The sequence below is a fragment of the Dermatophagoides farinae genome, chromosome 7 (assembly GCF_024713945.1).
Source record: "Dermatophagoides farinae isolate YC_2012a chromosome 7, ASM2471394v1, whole genome shotgun sequence".
In the NCBI taxonomy this organism is placed as follows: domain Eukaryota; kingdom Metazoa; phylum Arthropoda; class Arachnida; order Sarcoptiformes; family Pyroglyphidae; genus Dermatophagoides; species Dermatophagoides farinae.
In genome coordinates, this window is record NC_134683.1 from 1708335 (window position 1) to 1731639 (window position 23305).

General features: G+C 28.4%; 2 protein-coding genes across 5 annotated transcripts in view; both read left to right on the forward strand.

Moving 5' to 3' along the window:
• LOC124496516 (protein phosphatase 3 catalytic subunit alpha) overlaps positions 1-9636 on the forward strand; it is a 42800-nt gene extending 33164 nt beyond the window's left edge. For all 4 annotated transcript variants that reach the window (XM_047060036.2, XM_047060039.2, XM_047060037.2 and 1 more), the window contains exons 4-11: positions 1904-2107; positions 2190-2314; positions 2393-2504; positions 4597-4701; positions 4794-5055; positions 5123-5433; positions 6152-6325; positions 6398-9636. In XM_047060036.2, coding sequence (XP_046915992.2) covers positions 1904-2107; positions 2190-2314; positions 2393-2504; positions 4597-4701; positions 4794-5055; positions 5123-5433; positions 6152-6325; positions 6398-6540 — 1436 coding nt within the window. In that variant the 3' untranslated portion in view covers positions 6541-9636. The remainder of the gene's footprint in view (positions 1-1903; positions 2108-2189; positions 2315-2392; positions 2505-4596; positions 4702-4793; positions 5056-5122; positions 5434-6151; positions 6326-6397) is intronic.
• On the forward strand, positions 420-938 carry LOC142597663 (uncharacterized). Its single transcript, XM_075732689.1, has one exon. It carries the CDS (start codon positions 420-422, stop codon positions 936-938), a length of 519 nt encoding a protein of 172 aa, XP_075588804.1.
• Positions 9637-23305: the final 13669 nt, after the last annotated feature.

The following is a 23305-nucleotide window of genomic DNA, read 5'->3' on the forward strand; positions in this document are numbered from 1 at the left end:
GATGATGAAGCAAATACATTTAGATAAGAAATCGGTAATTTTCTTTTTTTTCTTCATCATCATCAAGATTCATTCGTTTGTTGTTTGTTTGAATTTTTGTGTTTTCAATTATTTTTTATGATGATTGGCTACTGACAATCGTTTCAAATTTTTTCCTTTTCTATTTATTCAACATTCTATATGATTTGACAATTATCATCATCATCTAGTTTGTTACTGTTGTTCATTTGTCAAAAGAGAGAAAGAAAGATTTTATCATGTTTTTCATCTCATGTTTACATATAAAAACTTTTGATCCTAAAACATTTTTTTGGTCATATTTTCATTTCATTTCATTTTTTTTTGTTTCACTTATCATCCATTCAATTACAATGTTAATTTTTTCATCGAAACTTTTTATTTTGATGAAAATTGTAACAATGATCAATCATACTGTGGCTATGATTTATCCATCATCATCATATGGTATGAATAGATATGGTTATGGTACAAATATTGATGCTGCAATTATATCGAAACAAGATTTACGTATTATACCGGTTCAAAGTTTACGTATTAATGGTCCAAATCCAATGATTGATATTGCATCAACAAATAATATGATTACATTACGTTTCAATACAATTAGTTCACAAATAAATACTATACAAAAACATCATGGTATTATGGCAAAAACGCACAAAGCAAATTTTATGGCCGAACCGGATATACTTGTACAGAATATACAAAAACCAGTTATACAAAATGTACGTGAAATAATTCAACCATATCGTAAAGTATTTCAAGAAATAAGACCTGTACAAGAAAAAATTGAAACAGTTATTTCCAAAGGAACTGATGACAATGGACAAAATCATCATAATGATCATACATCATCATCATCGATACCTGTGAAATATTCAGAAAATATTGATAAACATGCGGATGAATCTAAATAATGAAATAGTCAACTTGTGAAAAATGAAAAAAAAATTTCAAATTTCATTTTACCGAATATGTTTTATAATGGCAACATTTTCGGTATTTTTACCTGATCTTTTTTTTTCTTTTTTCTTGTTCTTTCCACTCTACATTATTGTTTAGTGATTCACAGTAATGATGATGGAAAACGAAAGAGATGATAAAGAATAAATTATTCAATTTATTTTGCCTAATTTTTTTTTCTTTGCATTTTGGGTCCAAAAAAAGAGAGAGAAAGTGGATACTACTGAATTCGGCTACTGCATTTTTTTTTTCTTTTCTTTTGCTGTTGTTTTCGCATTTTTTTTTTACTGAAGTATCTTAATGAAAAACTTTTATTCTTTCACTTTATGTGTTTCATCTTCATCTTTCGCCAAAATGTTAGCGAACTTTGGATTTAATTTTCAAACACTATAGTTCTGATAATGATAACTTAAGAATTAGGTAGCAACAACAACAACAACAACAACAACAAAATATAACATTGTGACTGAATAGATTACTAGAACTGATTCTATATATGCTTTGTAAGTTGATTAATATTCCATTAGATTTTGCCGTTTGTCCACTGAAAATGGTTGCACAAAACACATAGGCCCATAGGAATCATTGTTCAATTCCTGGTAAAAAGAAAGGGAGAGAGAGAGATAGAAAAAAATAATTCTGAACATTGTAGAAATGATAAGACCAAGTATGTGTGTGTGTGTGTGTGGGTATTTGGATTTTTCTTGTTTCATTGTATTCTTTTTTTTGTCTTGGATTTTTTTTTGTTATTTAATCATCAATCACCTTATATTCATCTGTTGGGTCCATTCATTTGTTCAAGAATCGTCTAATCACTATATATTGTTGTTGTTGATTGAATTTTTAATTTTCATCCAAATGAAATTCATTATTAACCCGTTTTAATTTTATTTTTTTATTTTTTTGCCAAATCAATCAGGTGTACCATTTCCACCATCGCGAAAGATAACGATGGCCGAAGCATTTGATCCAAAAACGAACAAGCCACGTATAGATGCACTTAAATATCATTTTGTACATGAAGGACGTTTAGAGGAGAATGTCGCCCTACGTATTATAAATGAGGGTGCCGCCTTATTGAGAGCTGAAAAAACAATGATCGATATTGAAGCTCCAGTGACCGGTAATTTAAATTAGAAATTTTTTATTTTTTTCTGTTCACCTTGTTATTTAATATTTTTTTTTGTTTTGTTTTGTTGTTTCAGTTTGTGGTGATATACATGGTCAATTTTATGATCTAATGAAATTATTCGAAGTTGGTGGTAATCCATCATCAACAAAATATCTTTTTCTAGGAGATTATGTTGATCGTGGTTATTTTAGTATCGAGGTATATGTTTTGTTTGTAATTCAAATAAAATGTTAATAACTGTTTTTTTCCGGTTCCGGTATTTACTGACATTTATAGTGTGTTCTATATTTATGGTCTTTAAAGATAACCTATCCAACAACGCTCTTCCTATTGCGTGGCAATCATGAATGTCGCCATCTTACCGAATATTTTACATTCAAAACTGAATGTAAGTATATATATCGTTTGTTTTGTTTTTGTTTTTTTTTTATTTTGTTCATTCCACGATTAGAATTCATTTTTTTTTCGAGCTTGAATGTCTGGTTTATCTATCAGGCATGAAACACACACACACACATATACACGCACAATTGTTTTAAGCCTAGCTATATTTAATGTGTGATGATCAGTGATGTAATGTAATGTAATATAAAAAAGATGATGCCAAAAAAAAGGAACCAAAACATGAACGACAATAACATCGACGACGACGACGACGTACAGTAGTGTGACAAGAAAAACGGACGGCGGTCTTACCCCCATATATTTATAGCCATTTCTAAAAGTTTTTTTTTTCCTACCATTGTAGTCGCCCGTAGTTATGTTATGTAATTTTATTTTTTGTTTTTTTTTTATTATTATTATTTAAAAAATTAATCACGTTTCAAACTTTATTCCGTCTATATAAATGTTTTTTTTTGTTTTGTTTATATGGAATCTAAAAGAATTTTTTTTTTAATATTCATTTGCCTTTTGTATTCTATACAGTCTGATGGCCCATACAGTTTTTTTTTTCGTTTGTTTGCTGATGATTCTAGTCAATTCAATTTCAATTTTTTATCCGTAATAATAATAATAATAAAAAAACTTTTTTTTTTGAGAATTGCCGAATCCACTACTACTACTACAATGGTAGGAAAAAAAACTAGTAATAGTAGTAGTAAAACAAAGACATTGATAAGGCAAATTGTTTATTTTTTTATTTTTCTGGCCATACACAAACGATTTATGTGACCTTAATGTTGATTTTATTTTTATTTCTGGTCAAACATTTGCTGGCCATTTGCTGCATACCAAACGCTTATTGAACTTTTTGGCTAGTAACTAAAACAAAAAATAAAAACAAAAACAAAACAAAAAAAAAATTGTGATCAGAATAAATTTTTCAATGTATGTGTTGTAGGTTTCGATTTTCTTCCAAAATGATAGTGTGTTTAACTTAAAAAAAAAAATTTAAACATATTCTGGGCGTTGTATAACAAATTTTTCATTATCGATTTTCTGTTTGTCTGTGTGTGTGTGTGTGTATATGTCCAGAATGTGATGTGATGAGATAATCGAAAACTGAGCAACAACAACAAAAAAAAAAATTGATCCATTTCAATGTCAGTTGATTGTGATAATTATGATGAATATTTTTTACTTTTCATAGAATGAAAAAAAAAATTCACATTCACAAACATGATGATGATGATGATGATGATGATGTGTCAAAAGATTCCAAACACACACACATAAGATTCCTATTCTATGGCTATCGATTCCAGAGAAAATCTGATCTGTATTGTTGTTCATATTTGTTTTGGTTTTGCTTCATCATAAACAAAAAAAGAATTCAATTTGATAATGAAATTAATAGCGTGTTTAAAGTAATTAATTTTCCATATTGATTCATACCATACATTCAATGTTTTCTTCATTTTGATTAAATCAAAATGAAAATGGGTAAAAAAAAATACTGATTCTGTGGCCAGCCTAACTAATAATAAGGCGATCATGTGTTGATATATATGTGTGTGAAACAAGATCAATGTGAAAGTGAAAAAAAAAAGAAATAGAGAATCATTATATCTTGGGCGTGTGTTTCTCTGCGTCTGTGTGTGTGTGTGTGTATTTGTGTGAGTGATAAATTTTTATGACAACCAACAACCAAACAAACAAAACAAACACATACACAAACAGTGACAAAAAAAAACAACCAGGAAAAAAAATCTAATGACCTGAATTTATTTATTTTTTTCTGGTTCTTCACAATGAATGAATCCAAATCGGCTGGCTGGCTGGCTGGTTGGTTGGCTTGCTGGATTCAAATCTCCAATTACTCTTGTTTCGTATGTGTCTGTGTGTTTATTTATTCTCGCTCAGTAAAATACATTATCTAATCATTTCTGGTAAAAAAAAAAAATTTTTCTTTCTCACTTTCTCTTTGTTTATTTTATATTCTGCTTTATTCATTCTCATTCGTTTTGGCTTTGAATTATTGGTGGATTTTTTTTTTTTTTTTTGGGGTTTTTATTCACCAAAACAAAACTAAAAAAAAGGTAAAATCAAATACTCGGAACGTGTATATGACGCCTGTATGGAAGCATTCGATTGTCTACCATTAGCCGCATTAATGAACGGTCAATTTCTTTGTGTCCATGGTGGTAAGTAATGTGTTTGTCTTTTTGTTTTCTCTTCGATGAATTTCATTATAAATATTTAACCCTTTGTTATTTATTTATTTGTTTATATTTAGGTCTATCACCAGAGATACATACATTAGAAGATATTAAAAAATTGGATCGTTTCAAAGAACCACCAGCATTTGGACCGATGTGTGATCTACTTTGGTCTGATCCATTGGAAGAATTTGGTAATGAAAAACCAAATGAAGAACATTTTACACATAATTCTGTTCGTGGATGTTCATATTTTTATTCATATGGAGCATGTTGTGAATTTCTACAACAGAATAATTTATTGTCAATTATAAGAGCTCATGAAGCACAGGATGCAGGGTATGTGGATTAATTTTTTTTCTGCCAATGAATAATATTCATGTTGATTTTTTTAATTCTATTTCAGTTATCGAATGTATCGAAAATCATTGGTAACCGGATTTCCATCATTGATAACAATATTTTCGGCACCAAACTATCTGGATGTTTATAATAATAAAGCGGCCATACTCAAATATGAAAATAACGTGATGAACATACGCCAATTTAATTGTTCACCACATCCATATTGGCTGCCTAATTTTATGGATGTATTCACATGGTCATTACCATTTGTTGGTGAAAAAGTAACAGAAATGTTGGTCAATGTGCTCAACATTTGTTCCGATGATGAATTGATTATAAATGAAGGCGAAGAAGATCAAAGTATTGAAGAAGGTATACTGATTATCATCGTTATATTAATACATTCCAAACATTCCATTTCATTGTCCCAAACGTGGATTGCTTTGATCCTGTTTAAAACCATTGAACCGATGACGATAATTTTACTAATACCAAAATTTCATTCTATTTTTCTTTCTATCTCTCTCTCTCTCTTTCTTACAATTATCGTCGAAAAATTTTCTACTATTCCCAATCGATCATCGTTTTTCTAATCGATATCCAATCCACAAATCCAACAACAACAACAACAACCACTACAACCGACCTACTACGAAAACAAAATTCATTAAACCTACTCCTACGCTTGTTATTGAACCCGAATTATTCACATGTTTTTATTTGCTTCGAATCATGTCATTGTTGCCACCGCGGCTTGTCTGCTTGGTATCCAAACAAACAAAATCGTCTTTCTGCTTTTTTTTCTGTATCATGCCAACAATTCGTGTGTCAACATTCGTGTTCCATCAATCAATTGAATCGATTTTCGCCATCTATCGAACAAACTATGCACTTACCTCGATATTTTTTTATTTTGTTTTTCTATTTTTTTTTCATTCATATCCAATGAACAACAACAAAAAAAATTTCCCTTTCGATTCTTCCCTTTTTGTTCTTTTGTTTTTTTATTTTCGTTTTCAATTTGCTATCAATCTCTCTATTGGCTTTTACGTTATTGGCAATGCACGTGTACCTATACAATTGCCTGCAGCAACGGCACGTAAAGAAGTGATACGAAATAAGATACGTGCCATCGGTAAAATGGCACGAGTATTCTCTGTATTACGTGAAGAATCTGAAAGTGTTCTACAATTAAAAGGATTGACGCCCACCGGTACATTACCATTGGGTGCATTATCTGGTGGTAAAAATACGTTACGTAATGGTCAGTAAATTTTTTTTTTTGTGATAAACAAAACAAAAAAAAAACTAAACTTTTTTTTCTAATTTAAAATAGCATTGGCTGGCTTTTCACCAAATCATAAGATAGCCAGTTTTGAAGAAGCCAAAGGTTTAGATAAAATGAATGAACGTATGCCACCAAGAAAAGAAGCACCACCACCTGCACCAAAACAATCATCAAGTAAAGATGGAAATTGAACAATTGATGATAATGATGACGAATCTCACCCATATATATATATATATATATATAAATTATTGTTTTCTTCTTTCTGTGTTTTTTTTTCTTGATTCATTCTTTAATTCATTTGAAAAGAAAATGGAAATGAAAATTCTACTTTCATTCATCCAATTCATCAAAATTGCTATATCCTGTGCTACTATTTTAATTCTTGTTGTGTTTGTTTTCATATGTTTTTTTTTCTCTCTCTCTCTTTCTCACCATTCTCTCACCATAATCAATCGTCATCATTATTTGAAATATATCAATTTCAAGACAAAATACTGGAAAAACAATTTTAATGATGTAAATGTGTCATCTTTTTTTCAGTTCAATTTTTTTTTTTGCATTTTTCATCTTTTGTTTCTTTTTATTCCGTGTACCGTGTGCATTCAGCACCAGCCCATATTATGGCGATTATATATTGTGACAAATTTTCCTTTTCGGATCAGAATCTCGGATGTAATCAAAAAAAAAAAAAAAAAATATTTAACCTGAAAATAAAGAGAAAAAAAATCCACTACTCCCGTACACAAACAAATTGAAATGGCAATGAAAATTGAATATAAACTCAAATTAACCGATGATGATATATATATGTTCGCGGTTAAATTACCATATATAACTTATATTTAAAAAAAAAATCCAAACATTTGACATAATAATAATAATGAAACGAACTTTTTTTTTCTTATGAATTTTGTGAAATACACACACACACACACACACACACAATGATGTTTTATACAGAGATTCGATACTTCAATTTTCATGAATCACTACCACTCCCACACACAGACACACCCATATTATATATATATTTTGCACAGAAAAAAAACTGCACAAATTTTATGGAAAAAAATTTCTTTTTTCCTCCATTCATTTCAATGATCATTCATCATCATCATCATCATTTATATAATGACAATTGATTATCATTATTTTATTGCCATGTGTGTGTGTGTGTGTGTGTGTGTGACCGGTGTATAATTGATTGTTATTATTTTATATTGTTCATGTGTTTATTTATTGCTGTTGTTCAAAATTATTCTTATGATGATGATGAGTTGATGTTTTCTGTTTTTTTTTGTTTCTCTTTTTTTTTCTTATTGAAATTCCACTTTCACTTGATTACACACGAATTCACATGCCCACATTCTTGTCAATCAATAAGCAATCAATATATATATATATATATAGATATAAATAATCTGTTTGTGTAGTGATTCAATTTTCAATAATTATAAATTTATCAATTTAATAGATCCGTTTTACATAATAACAACAAATACAATGAAATTAAAAAAAAAAAAATTTTTTTCCCCACAATTCAATAGAATTCTATTCAAATTGGTTTAAATAGATTGAATGTTACAACAAGAAAAAAATTGTCGCTTTTGTTTTGTATAAATAAAAAATGAATTTTCATCAGCACACCCACACACACCCACACACACATTGGTTTTTCTGGAATTATTGATAAATCTGGACGTAATTATCACCATCATTATCATCATCATCTATCTGTAATCACCAAACAATAATGTTTTTATTGATTTACTTCTGATTTTTTTTTCTTTTAAATTCTATAATCATCCATTATATATTTATGTGTAATATGAATTCGACAAAAAAAAGAGAGAGAAAAACAGGATGAAGATTTCATCATAATAATCAACGAACCACAAACTTTTAACACACACACACACACATGTACACACACTCGCCCACATTTGCACTTTGTATACACTTCGATAATATAAATACAGACGCGATTCTTTGAATTTTTTTTTTGTTCTCTTCACTTCCTTTTTTTGTTCAATGTTATTGATTATTTTTTGTTTCTTGAAAAAAAAACGTGCACCCATGTTTTTCATTTCCTCTTCGTCTTCTTCTTCCTCTTCTTCTTTGTGGTTTTATATATGAATATAAATTGATTACAACACACACACACAATACATAACCGTTGATTGATGTCACCATCATACTTTCTGCCATCTTTCCTCCCACTACTACAACCACCACCATCACCACCAGCACCACCATGAACAGCACCACAAACACCAACACAAACAATACATTACCATTTGTCATAAACTTCCTAATTATTTATATTTATATAAATATTACGTTATGATGATAAATTGAAAAATTTCTATATATTTCAAATTATTTACAACAATTTTAAATTGTATCACTTTTATGTTTGTGTGTGTGTGTGTGTTATTTTTTTGTGTTTGTGTGTGTTTGTTTTTTTTGTGAACATTTAACATTTTATCATGTTTATTGATTATTTTTTTTCAAATTTTTGTTTTTGTTTTTTTCTTTTTGTATAATTCCGGTTTTTTTTTTCTCACTATTCTTATTCAATTTTAATTGTAATTGTCATTCATTCATTCATTCATTTTTTTTTTTTCTCTCTCTCTCTCTCTCTCTCTCTCTCTCTCTCTCTCTCTCTTTCTCTCGCTCTCACTATTTCTGTTTTTCACCACAATCATATCCCAAAATGTGTACTTCCTGTTAATGTTATTTTATTCGATTCTCTTAAATCTCTCACTCTCTATCTCTCTCTCTCTCTCTCTCTCTCACTATCTTCATTAACATTTTCATTTTATTTGATCTTGTTTGTTGATGATCATCATGATACGAATAATAAAATTACCAAAATCATCATTGATGAAAACAGAATAAATACCCACATACCCACTCATACCTACAAAACACACACACACACACACACACGCAGAGACCGAGAGGAAAAGAGAGAAAGTGAGATACACACACACACACCCACACACACACAAACATGATTCATTCATTTGCATTTATTCCTTTTTTTTTCTTCTTCGCTCCTCTCTTTATGGGCAAAAAAAAATCATTGATTGATTGATAGATCGATTGTTCTATCGATTATGATTGATCATCCACTTTTTTTTCTGATTTCAATTTGTGTCTGATAAATCGCGAAAAAAAACAAAAAATTTCAAACAAATGTCACGTGACAATTTGTGTAACAAATTATTTAAAAAAAAACTGATATTAATATAATAAAAATTTATTCAAAAAAAAAAAAAAAAAAATTTGATTCGAATTCTATTATTCTGCAACGTTTAAATTCAAAATTCAAAACAAAATTCTTGTCTATTCTAAACCACTAGATGGCAGCCGAAATCATTGGTCACATTTCCTGCCATCTAGTGACAATGATTTCAATTTTTTTTTTTTATTTATTCGATTCCACACAATGTAGTTTCTTTTCCAGTATCATTTCAAACACATGAATATAAAAAAAAAAAAAAAAAAACATTCGGACCGTTTATGAATACTATACATTACTAATAATAAAAATTCAAATTCAGAATGTATACATTAGAAGAGAAAAAAAAAGAAAAGAAAAAAAGTTGAATTTATATGAACGCAGCAGCAGCAGCAGCAACGACAAAAATTTTGAATTTTCATCATCATTCATAATATTCATTTCTCGTTTTCCTTGAATATTTATTTTTATTATTACTATTATTCGAAGCCGTTTGTTTCTTATTCATGTTCGTGTAGTTTTTTTTTCTGTGTGTATATATCGGTGTGTGTGTGTGTGTGTACGACAGAAGAAAAACGGTATATGAAAATGAACAAAAGAAAAGAAGAAAAAAAATGTTTAAGTTGAATATAAATGTGTAATGTAATATTTCTACACAAAAATTTATAAACATGTGAACAACGTTTACCATTATCAACGAATATAACACAAAATATGAGGATGATGATGATCGTAGTGTTTTTCATCATCGTTAATGATGATTATGCGACGACTCTCGCCAAATGTATATATGTGTGTGTGTGTGTGTGTGTGTCTATTTCTTGGTTTTTTTTCTGGTTAGATATATTCACAAAACAATTCGATTCACAGTATTTGCCAGTAGTGATGATGATCATCAAGACGATCATGATGTTTGATTTCTGTTCTGTTTCAGTAGTCGCTTTGTCGTTGATTGTCATAGTCGTTCATTCATTCTTTTTTTTTCATTGATTATATAAGAAAGCGACGAAATATTTTTGTTAAATCATCATTCAGAAAATGAATTCTAATCCCAATCAAATTGATTGATAATGATCTCCTTTTTCAATGTGATTAGACTTTTTTTTTGACAAGAATCAATAATCTGTGCCGTTTACTGTGGTGATTCTGATTTCCCCATATATATATCTGTGATGATTATTGCCGTTTCTTTTCTCTCTCTCTCTCTCTCTCACTCACTCTTTTTCCACCCACTTCCTCTATCACATTTATTTCCTAAATTGTCTTCCCTAGTTTCCCAAGTTTTTTTTTCGTTTCGTTTTCATCAAAAAAAATTAAAATTAAAATTAAAATTAAAATGGCAGAATTTTTCACTAAATTAAATTCAAATGAATTTTATTCCGATTCTTATAAAATTAACGAAAATCGATAATGAATATAAATGAAAAAATAACCAAAACGATCAACATTATAACATGATTGAATCGATTCATCATTGTATGATGATCCAACAACAACAACGACTACGACAACAACAACAACAACAAATGATAGGACAAAGATGTAAAAATGAAAGATCCTGGTTAGAAAATTCGTGAAACCATAAAAAATTCATCCAACAAACGAACCAAAAAAAAAAAAAAAAAAAAAAGAAAAGAACATTAAAGGTAAGTTTCTTTTAATTCTCAATTTTCACTGTCCCGTCCCCCTTCCAAAAAAATTCATTACTAAATTCTGGTCAATTGATTTGATTGTAATGAATTTTACTTTGTCATGAATGAATAATTTTGAGGTTGAAGAAGAAAAAAAAATTTTTTTTTTTCAAAATTTTAATGACGTTAATAATGATTCTTATTCGTTATTGATCTCTTTTTTTTTCTTTTGATTACAACATGTGTGTGTGTGTGTGTATGTATGTTAATTATATGACATGTAAATGATTAATATTTTATTCATATTTTTTTTTTTTTTTGTTATTCGTTTGCCGCTCTCTTTTTCCGTTTTTTTTTTGTTTTGTTTCTATTTCTCATCATCATCATCATCATTATTTATTCCAAATGATTTATATTTATTTTTTTGATTCATCTATAATGCATACATATGATGTCACAAGAATATTTTTTTTTCGGTGTCATTTTTTTTTTTTTTTTTTTTGATTATTGTTTTCAATGGCCAAATGTACATTTGTACTTTAACTTTAACCTTTGCAATGAAAGGAAGAAAAAAAATATATGGCTTCTATATTGGTTGGATTCGTGTGAATATTTTTTTTTTGTTTTCTGTTTTTTTTTGTTTTTTGTTTTTTTTTTACTTTAAATTTTGAAAATAAACTAGAATTTGTTTTCAGTTTCTTCATTATTTTTGTTTTTTGTTGTTGCTGTGTGTGGTATTCGTTGACATACGAGAAGGGGTACCGACACCCACATTCGCACACACACACACACACAAACGATTCCTAGCGATTTTATTCCACGAATGAATTGAAAAATAAAAAAGATCCAGAAACAAAAAAGAAAAAAAAACATACAAAAATTTTGCTGTGAATGGGAATGTTGTTGTTGTTGTTGTTATTCTCTTCTCTTTTTGTTCGTAATGGTGGCGAAATATTTTGCAAATTTTTTCTGTTTTAACAAATCAAAATTATTTTCTATTTGCTTTGCTCGACAAGTATTAGGTTTTTTTTATTCTAAAAAATTTTTTCAACAGAATTTTCCAAAATAATACATGTATATGGAATGAGAGAATGTGAAAAAAAATTAGTAATGAATTATGATCCATTTCCAACTTTTTTTTCTACTCGTTTTCTTTTTTTTCGTAATACTAGTCATAGTCGAATAACAGAGAAAAGGTTAATTTCTTCTGTTTTTTTTTCTCATGATTATAAGACACACTACCACAATAAGAGAATTCTAACGACAATGACAATTCTCTTTTCTCGATTTTCTTTCTTTTGTCGATTCCATTATTTTTAATGATTCTTTTTTTGTTGTTGTTGTTGTTGTTATTGTTGTTTTTTTGTTGTTGTCTTACCGGGTCTTTTTTTGGCCCATAATTTTCTCAAGAATTTGTTGAATATTCTTTCTCCAATGATAATGGTCATGAATTCGCTGGAATTCAGTTTTTTTTTTTGAATAGAAATTTTTACAAGAAAAAGATAACGTTATAACCACATCATCATCATCATCATCATTATCATCGGCGGCAATAAATGAATGTACAATGAATTGGTCGGTTTTTTTCTTGTTGTTGTAATGATATCATAATGGATAATGAAAGAGTAATACAACAACAACAACAACAACAACAACAACAAAAGTTAAATTCATAAAGTTTTTCATGAAACAAGAAAAAAAAAGAAAATTAAAATGAAAAAGCCAAATAATCGGTAAATTTTCATTTCAGAATTTATGGCAACAAACTTAAATTGAATGATAGATAGATATTTTCAACAGCAAACAATCAAAAAAAAAGTTTGATGATTATAAATTATTAATATTATTGGAGATTTTGTTTCTAGATAATCAAACATATAACCTGATTATGTTTAATGTTTTGTAATTAATAATGAATAAAATTCTCAATTCCGCTTAGAATAAAATGAATGAAAATCCAAAAATCATCTACTAGTCTATGATGGTTTCGAAATCAGCCAGGAAAACTTTTTCAATCTCTCATACAGTAGCCATTCGATTTTAATTCTGTAAAATTTTTTTTTCTCCAGAACAAAAAAGATTTCAACATTCAATATATGTCATATGTCGGATTTTCGTTTTCCTTCTTCTTTTTTCATTTCTCCATATTTCCGTTTTTATTGTTATGAATTCGTTTTAAAATTTTATTTCACATTCTTTTTCTATTCTGTGTGCGTTTTTTTTTGGCTCACTGATTCCGGTTGTACCGAAATGAATGTTGTGCATTTTTTTTTGTTGTTGTTGTTGTTGTTTGCACGTAAAACATTTGAAATCGATTTGAATTTCAAAGCAAAAAGTTGCTTTTGAGCAAACAAAAAAAAACTTTCAATTCTTTAGAAATTGTGTAGTCATTGTTTTTTTTTTTTTTTGCTCGGTACATGCATGGAAAAAAAATCAACCTTTATGGGCATATATTTCACACTGAAATCTTTATCAAAAAAAAAAAAAAAAAAAAAAAAAATTATTACCATTAGATTTTTGATTTTATCACTACATTAAACTTGGTAGTTAGTAGTTTTGATGAAGAGTGAATGAAATAAATATCGTCGAAAACCTTTTAGTTCAATGGCTAAAGAATTTTCTTTTTTTTTGAATCAATATTCTGATTTTCTTTTTCTCTCTTTGGGCTATCAATCAATATACGAATTATGCAATTCCATCATGTTTAATTATCCGTTTTCTTGAATGGCAAACAACAACAACAACAACAACTAACATACTGATAATATAAACATTATTTGCTAAATTGTTGACGTCGATGGTTTCTAATAATCATTCATTGACAGCCTGTCAATCATTTAGATTTTATCTTGCACAACAACTTGTTGTTGCGCAATGTCGTAATATCCTTTGACGTAACCAACTTGATTATTGAGTTGTAGTTTTTTTTACAACTACAAATTTTTTGTAGTGATGGAAAAATTTCCATCAGATTAGAGAGCGGAATTTGTGACAACAAAACAAAAAAAATTTTTTTTTTTGTTGTTTGTGGTTGTAGAAAATTATAAATTGATAGATATAAACTACTATCACAGCTTATTGGCACCGGAACTTGATTTTGATCAATTTTTTTTTCGTCTGTTTACATGTCTGGGCTCTGTCATTTACGTTTTTGTTTTTCATTGTTTATTTTATCAATTTGTCTCATTGTTGGCCAAAAAATTTTTGTATTGCTTAATCCAAAATCAGGCTAAGAATGTTCACTTGTTGATTGCCGGACATGATGTGCGTTCGAAGTGTGTGTGTGTGTGTGTGTGTGTGTGTGTGTGTGTGTATACCAACAACAGTTGAATAGTTGCATCACATTCACAATCTGTTTTTTTTGAAATTTTTTTTTTTACATTGCAAATACCAGAAATTACGTAAGAATTACTGAGAAAAAAATTTCTTGAGCATAAAATTATTCTTAAAAAAAACATCTTTTGCACTAAAATACATCGTGATTGAAAGAGTTAGTGTGTGTGTTTGTGTGTTTGAAAGTGATGATGAAACATGGATAATGTTTCGAAATGATTATCAAATCAATCAGTCGAAAACATCATCGGTTCCGATGAATTCTAAAGATATAATTCTGTTGAATCGTAATCAATCAACGAACAAAAAAAAAATTCATCTTTCATTGTGGAAATCCAATCAATTTTGTATTGACCAATCATTGATTTCGAAATACACGTTAATTCACCGTTAATGTAAATTCCATGATTCTAATCAACATCATATTTTATGAATTTTTTTTCCCTGATAATGACAAATGGGAAGCAATTAAATGAAACGAAAAAAAAAGAAAAGAAGAAAAATTCCAATCTGCAATGGAAAAAAAAGCCATAACAGCAGCAGCAATAACCATTACGTTGTAGTTGAAGAGTTGTATTTTAACTGGAAAGGAAAAAAAAGAAGGAAAAAAACTAGCAGCATCCAAAGAAAGAAAGAAAGAAAGAAAGAAAGAAAAATAAAAACAAAAAAAAAACGAAAAAGAAAAAGAAAGAAAAAAAAATTTGCACTGAAAAAAAAGCGAGGGAATAAACGCACGATTAAAATGAGAAACAGCAAAAAAAAAAGATACTTTGTATCGCTTTTCTGTTTCTTTGTAACTTATATATTTTTTGATGATAATGATGATGATAATATTCCTAACCGACGCCCCGCCCCGGTGGTGGTGGTGGTGGTGTTGATGTTGGTGATGGTAATGGTCTAGCCTTTTAGGATGAAAATTTGTTTTTTTTTTGTTGTTTTCTTTTTCCCCTTCCACACACACACACACACACACATTTCACACACACAATAATAAATCGATCATCAATCTGGCTTTTTTTTCGTAAATAAAGAGTAGTATGGAAACTTGCTTGTCGACTTTTGTTGTTGTTGTTGTTGCTCTTGTTGTTGTTGTTGTTGTTGTTGCTGATTTCATTCACAATCGTTCATTCGCTTTGATTTTCTATTTTTTTTTCAATGTTGTTCAATTTGTTGGTCGAACCATCATCATCATCATAATGATAATAATGATGATTATTGAAAAAAAAATCATCAACACAGACATAAGCATAGACACACACATATACATTGATTATTAAATGAAATGAAATGAAACTAAATTCAACTAATAGTGTGTGTGTGTGTGTCTGGATGATATTATCATTATCATATCGGGTCCATTGATTTATTTTTGTTCAATTTTTCCATCTAACTTTGTCTGTATGATTTCCATGTTTTTTTTTCTATTCGATGTCGTTGTCGTCGTCGTCGTCTTCGACACATCTTTGACGTCGTTCAATTTGGTTTGTTCGGGTTGATAATTTTAGTTTTTTTTTCACTGTTTTTTTTGTCGTTGGTTATTTTGTAACCAAATTTTTTTTTTGCATATCAAGCTTTCACAGTGATTTTTTTGCTGGAAAAAAAGCTATTTCCAGTGAATTTTTTTTTTTTGTAAATATATCTAATCTCTCCTTTCTTTTTTAATAATTCGTCCGGTTTTTTTTTGGCAATGTGTGCAGTATATACAAGAGATTATTTAAGCTTATTTGGTTTTTTTTTCGTAGACACACTGTATAATAATAATCTAAACATCAAAAACAAAAAAAAAACAAAAAAAAGAAACAAAAATAAATTTTCTGGCTATTAAAAGTACTTCTGCTTTTGCTGTTGTTGTGGCTGCTGCTGCTGCTGCTACTAAAATTAATTTTGGCATTTTTTTTTTGATTCTTCATTTTGTTACATTGTATAAATCTTCATCCTGTATGTGTGTGTATGTGTTTGTTTGTGAGTGCTGTAGCATCAGCAAAAGTAGAAGCAGCAGCAGCAAAAAAAAATGAAAAGAAAGAGTTGAATTTTTTTTTGTTTTGCTTCAACAAGTTTCAATGTAAATGTGTGTTATTTTTTTTCATCGTTAACTTAAAAAAAATGAGAGATAAAAATGAAAATAAATCGATGCTAGTTTCATATTAATTTGTTGTATACAAGTTGCGTTGGTGTGCAGCCATCTGAAATTGAATAAAAATGATTGAATGATTGAATGAATGATAAACGGTAGATGTGTGTATAGGTTACAATCCACCACCACCATCACCATATAGCCATACTATATACCATATATAACGATCATATAATTATCTTAAAGATAAAAAAAAAGAATTTTTCTACAAAAAAAAAAATCTCGGTACTTCTGATGATGGTCATCAAGTTATGTTGATGATCATGTGCCGTTTTCATTTCTCTCTTTCTCTCTACTACAACAAAAAAAAAAAAAAAAAAAATCACGCAGAAAATTTTATTTCTTAGAATTTCAAATCTACTCTATCCATCTCTTTTCTTCAAGTATGTGTGCGTGTTTTTTTTTCTTGTGAAAAATTTTTTTTTTTTTTATCAAATTCCGATTAAAAATTGTGACAATGTTTCTCATTTCAATGTATGATGATGATGATGAAGATGATGATGATAAATCAATCTATCGTTCATGGTTGATTTGTTTCTTGCTTATTGCTTGTTTTCTCTTTTCTATATATATTTCTATGTATTTGTAAATGTTTGCCAAACGAAAAGTTTTTTTTTTACTTTCTTTGTTTGTTTGAACTTCAAATCAATCAATCAATAGTAGTGGTGGTGGTGGTGGTTTGAATTTTTTGGCTCTTAAATTTTTTTTTCTCATTCATTTGTTTTCGAGCATTCATTCAGCAGTGTGAATGAAAATTTTAAAAAATTTTTCATAAAAAAAAATTAGAGCACTTTGAAATAACCAAACAAAAACCACCAATATCGATGGTTATACATCAAGGTCAATCATCATCATCAATAATAAATAATAATGCTGCTGCTGCTGATGATGATGATGATGATGTTATAACCCTATATGTGTATCGATTGTAAAACTGATTTTTTTTTCTGATTCTCTTAGCCCTTGGCCATTGAGAAATAGGGTTGTTGTTGTTGTTGTTGTTGCTGCTGCTGCTATACATGGGAGGAGAACAAGACTTGAAGAAGAAGAAGAAGAAGACTAGACACAAATAGAATGATGATGGAAAAAAAGGATTGATCACCTTTTTTTTGCATCCATTCCATAAAAGACAGTGTTTTGTGTGAGATGTGAGATGGCAATCTATTATACATAAATTTTATATTTTTGATGGTCGTTTTTTTTTCTTTGATTTTCATCATCATCATCATCATTCTTCATTGGTTTCATAAATTTCTTTTCTTTTCTTTTTTTTTTTGAATTAAATGATTATATATATATGTGATCAAGATTGAAGATGTTTGTTGAGCAAAAAAAAAAAAAAAGAGTGAGTGAGAGAGAAAGATAGAAAAAAGGGTTGAAAATCGGTATTAATTATTGGCCTAGACATTTGGTCGGTTGAATGTTCGTTTGATTCGATTTGATTTAGGTTTTTATTTTTGATAGTGGTGGTGTTTTTAATTCATCATGATGATGATGATGGTAATGTTGGTGGTGTGGTGGTGATGGTGGACATTGATACTTTGTAATAAAATATTAAACTAAAAAAAAAAAATTAAACTTGACGAATGTAAAAATATAATCATGGTTGTTATGTAGCTTTGGCTGGCTGGCTAGCTGCTATTTTAACGAAGTAGAAAAAAAAGAAGAAAAAAGAAAAGCTAAAAACTAAATGTTAAAAACTAAAAAGGAAAAAAAAGATAAAGTTGAACAGAATGAATTTTTTTTTGTTCCTTTCTTGATATATTGATGGTTGATTTTTTTTCGGTTCAGTTTGGTTATGGCTAAATGGAATTTAATCATAATCATCATCATTCTACTTTTTTTGAGTGTTCATTGGATAAATGTGTGTGTGTGTCTGCATTTTAGCTTATAACCCGCTTGATGATCATTGCTTGAAATTTTTTTGTTGTTGTTTTTTTTCATCATCATTCATTTCTGCTACTTTGTTTTTATTCATCATCATCATCATCATCATCATCGTAATCATACGCCTTACAAAAAAAACGACGTTCAATCTTCATCAAATTAATGAAAGAAAGAAAGAAAGAAAAAAAATACGAAGAAACTAGAGAGATCTCATCATTTGCCATCTTGATCATCATCATCATCATCGAAAAAAAAGTGACACTTTGTTTCCGAAAATCTTTCAATTCCTATATATTTGTTTTTTTTTTTTTGAGAAATAAAACAAAACAAAAAAATCAACTAATCCGCTTCATATTCATCAGCTATATAATAATTATAATGGTTAAATCTAATTCATTCATTCATGATGATCATGATGACGAAACCAATTGATAATGACGACGACGACGACGACGATGAAGACGATATCGACAATGACAACAATGTTGATTATGATAATGCTGGATGGCTAGCTAGCTAGCTAGCTGGCTGGCTAGTCAAATTCATCATCACCATTCAATCATGTTACCGTGAATAAAGCCGAAATTTTTTTTTCTTCTTTTTGTTTAGTTTGTGGTGGTTTTTATTTTCCAATCATCATCAATTCTTTAATGTTGTAAGTCTTCTTCTTTTTTTTTTTTTTTTTTTTTTTTTGCTAATTTCAAATCTTTTTCTTCACTTCTCTCTTCTTCTTCTTCACAATGTTTATTGTTTTATGAGCATGTGTGTGTGTGTGTGTGTATTTTTTCGACTGTCACTTTATATCCATGTTGGTGTGTGATTATTTGTATAATAATAATAATAAATGAATTTAAATTCCAACGTTTCATCATCAATTCCAGTTAATTTATTACAAATGATTTTTTTTATTTGCTTTCTTGGTATTTATTTTTGGTTTGAAAAAAAGAGAGAAAAATTTTCAAACGTAAAATTTGTTATTTTCTTTCCTGGATTTCCAATCATCATCATCATCATCATATGAATGGGAAAAATTCGAATCTTTTTTGTTTTTTTTTTGCTGGTTTTATTTTTTCTTGATGGTGATTTTCGTACATATTTCATACATATTTATCGCCAAATAATGGCCATCATCATTATCTTTATATGATCATTTTAATCTTAATGACAAATTCATGGTGATGGCATCACAAGATGGTCAAACTGATTTTTTTTTCTTGTTAATTATTATTATTATTAAAAGTTTATTAAGAATGAAAAGAAAAAAACTAAAATCATAACGGTACATAAAATCGTAAAGAGACATCATCATCATCATCATCATCATCGGTTGTCATCAGTATCATCAATCGATTGTGTGTGTGTGTATGTGTGAGGTTGGACACCCAAAAAAAAAAAAAACATCCCTCGTCATCATCGTTCGTAATCATTATCGATAGTTGAGCGGAAAAATCAAAATACTTGAGAAAAAGAACCCTTTCTGATTTCTTTGAAAAGATAACCATTTTTTTCTTTTTTTTTCATTTTGGATTCAATTCATTTTATTATCATTAAAATGTTGCTGAATAAATGAATTGCTACTAGTCATGTCAAAATATATTAATGAATGTGTGGCTAATGAAAATAAAATATTCATTCAACCACTGATACAATGTATCATTTCAACATTTCATTGATCTGAACAACTGATCATCAATGATCATCAACAACACATCATCATATTCGTACGTGATTAATGTGTTTTCATTTGGAAATAATGATGAAGTGGAATAAAATTAATAAAAAAAAAATGAAATAACGTCAAATTCCCGTTAATAATTAAGAATGAAAAAAAAGTAAACAGAACAAATTTTCAAACTGTTTTTTTGTTGTTGTTGTTGTTGTTGTTTTTCATATTTTTGCATTTTTTTTTCTCTTGCAATGATCTTCATTCATTGATTTAATGGGAATTTTTTTTTTGTTGATAAATTCAAGTTTTCCATAAAAATCACATATTTACCCGGTTATTATGGTTTATCTGGGGCGAAAAAAAAAAATTTTTTTTTCCACATTTCGCAATAAAGAAAAAAAAATTGATCAAATCGCACTGGAAAAAAAATGGCACTGGAAATCATTGTCATCATCATTTTCGATAATAATAATAATCATATAATATGTATCATGTGTATATATATATTTGGTTAATCATTAATGACGTTATGACGCCACCACATTGGTTTATTTTTTATACAAATCAATAAATCGATAATATATGAATGAATTCAGGAATGAATGAACGATATTCATATTCAAATGAATAATGAAGACTTGCCTGTTAATTTTATTTGACAAAATGAAAAAAAACAAACAAAAAAAAAAATTTTTTTTTCTAATTTCCTTCATTATCATCATCATCATGTGTATGCATAACTGAACTTTTATTCCAATATAGACTAACTTCAAGGTTTGCATTGTATAAAAATCATTTTTTTTTCACACTATAATGAAATTCAGTAATCAGTACGAATATGGTGGAAATGTTCACTTTTTTTTCGTTTCGTTTTGTTTTGTTTCGTATTCACATTTCACATTTTTTTTTAAATGTCCTATTGGATGTGAACCCCCATTTTTTTTTAAATTTGCCAAAAAATGAAAATTATCGATTGATTAATTTTATAGTTTACCATGTGTGTTTATTATTATTGCTATATTGTGAGACGGGTTCCATACCCATCGATGAATTTGTTTGGTGTGTGTGCATGTGCACACTTCTCTTTTGTATATTTATATTTGAATGTGGTTGATTTGTTTTTTTTTGTTGTCGTTGTTGTCGTTATCATCGTCGTTTTTCTTTCCCTCCATCTATCCTATAAATTTATTGATTGAATTTGATCGGTTTTTTTTCACATATTGAAAATCTCTGTGTCCATCATCATTGTTTTTTTGACATTAGCAACAAAAAAAAAAAAAAAAATTCTACCGTGCCAGAATACTTGATAACTGCATTAATTTATTTTTATCACAGGATTACTGTTGTTGTTGTTGTTTGATTCTTGTTTCAACTATTTACAGCAATTTTTCCGTTCTGTTTTTGTTTTGTTTGATTGTTGTCATCCAATGTAAATCCAGTTATTTACCTGTTTTTCTTTGGAATATAATATTTATTGTTATATTGCTTATTTGTTTTTGAATGATAAAAAACGAAATTTTTTTTTTATTTCTCATTTCACTTGGATATATCACTAACCACCCACCATCATCATCATCATCATCATTGCTGATAATTGTATAATAAGTATCATTTCTGAGAAATGATAATGATCCCAATTCCTTTTTTTCTCTTTCTTTCATTTTTTTTTCGCCTTTGGCCAAAATTTATATGCCGGATTTTCATATGTTGGAAATCAAAAATTGACCTTTGATTTGATTGATTTTGTTATTGTTTTTTTTTTGTTTTTTTTTTGCTGATTAAATTATCATCATTGATCACCTGATTATCATCATCATCATCATCAATGGTTACGCTGACCTTGTTGACAATGGTGACAATTTTATCAATCAAAAAAATTATTTTTTCTCAAAAAAAAGGTGTACAATACAAAGTGTATGTGTGTGTGGTTCGATGACAATTTTCAATGTCAAATTTGTATGATTATTTGCTGTTGTTATTGTTGTTGTTGTTGTTATTTTCAATTGTCTTCAATTTTTTTTTGTTTTGTTTTCTCTACGCCTCAACACTTTATCGGCCATTATACCGATATATATTTATATTGTAGGTGATAATATGTACATTTATCAAAGTAAAAAACAAAAAATGAGAGAAAAATTTTTCAAAAGTTGGAGAACCAAAAACAAATTCCCACATATTTTCAAGGCTAAATCGATAATTCATTTGATTATATTAGTCCAGAATCGATAATTTACCTGCCGTTGTTTTTATTCACTAAACACAAACCTATAAGGCTTCTATATATGTTGCAATCCGAATATGAACGGATTGAGAAATGATGATGATGATGATGAGAAAAAAAACTCCCATTCTTTAGTTCTTATTAATCACCCAAATTCCATTATTTTTTTTCTAAAAAAAATCACAAAATTGCAATCAATCGATTACATACAGGAAAAAAAAATTAACCGATAAGAATGACAAAGAAAAAAAAATAGAAAATTTATCATTTCAAAATCAACATCAGCAGCAGCAATCCAAAAATTTAAAATTGAAAAAAAAATAAAGATGTTGAGTGCGTGGGGCAAGTGTACGAGTATGAGAATGAAAAAAAAATGGAAAAAAAATAATAAAAGAGTTTAATGACCGTATCCCTAAAATAATGATGATGATCATCATTGTGATTGTGATTTCGATGATGATGTAAAACATAATTTATGTCGCAAACAAATTGAATGTAAGAAGAAGACATAAAAGTCGAGTTACAATTACAATTTATGATGATATGCTGTGTGTGTGTGTGTGTGTGTGTTGATGATAATGATGATCAATTATTAATTAACAATTTTCTTTTATTTGTTTGTTCTGTTTTCTGAAAGAAACAAACCAAGTGATAAACTGTGTGTGTGTGTATGTGTATGTGTGACTTATCAATTTTTTTATTTTGTTGCAATTTTTTTTCTTTTCCATCAGTTGATGATCATTAAATTGTTTCATATTTTTTTTTTTCTTCTTCTTCTTCTTCTCGCTTTCTGTTTATTATTGTTGGATTGATTTTTTTGGTTTTGTTTACTAA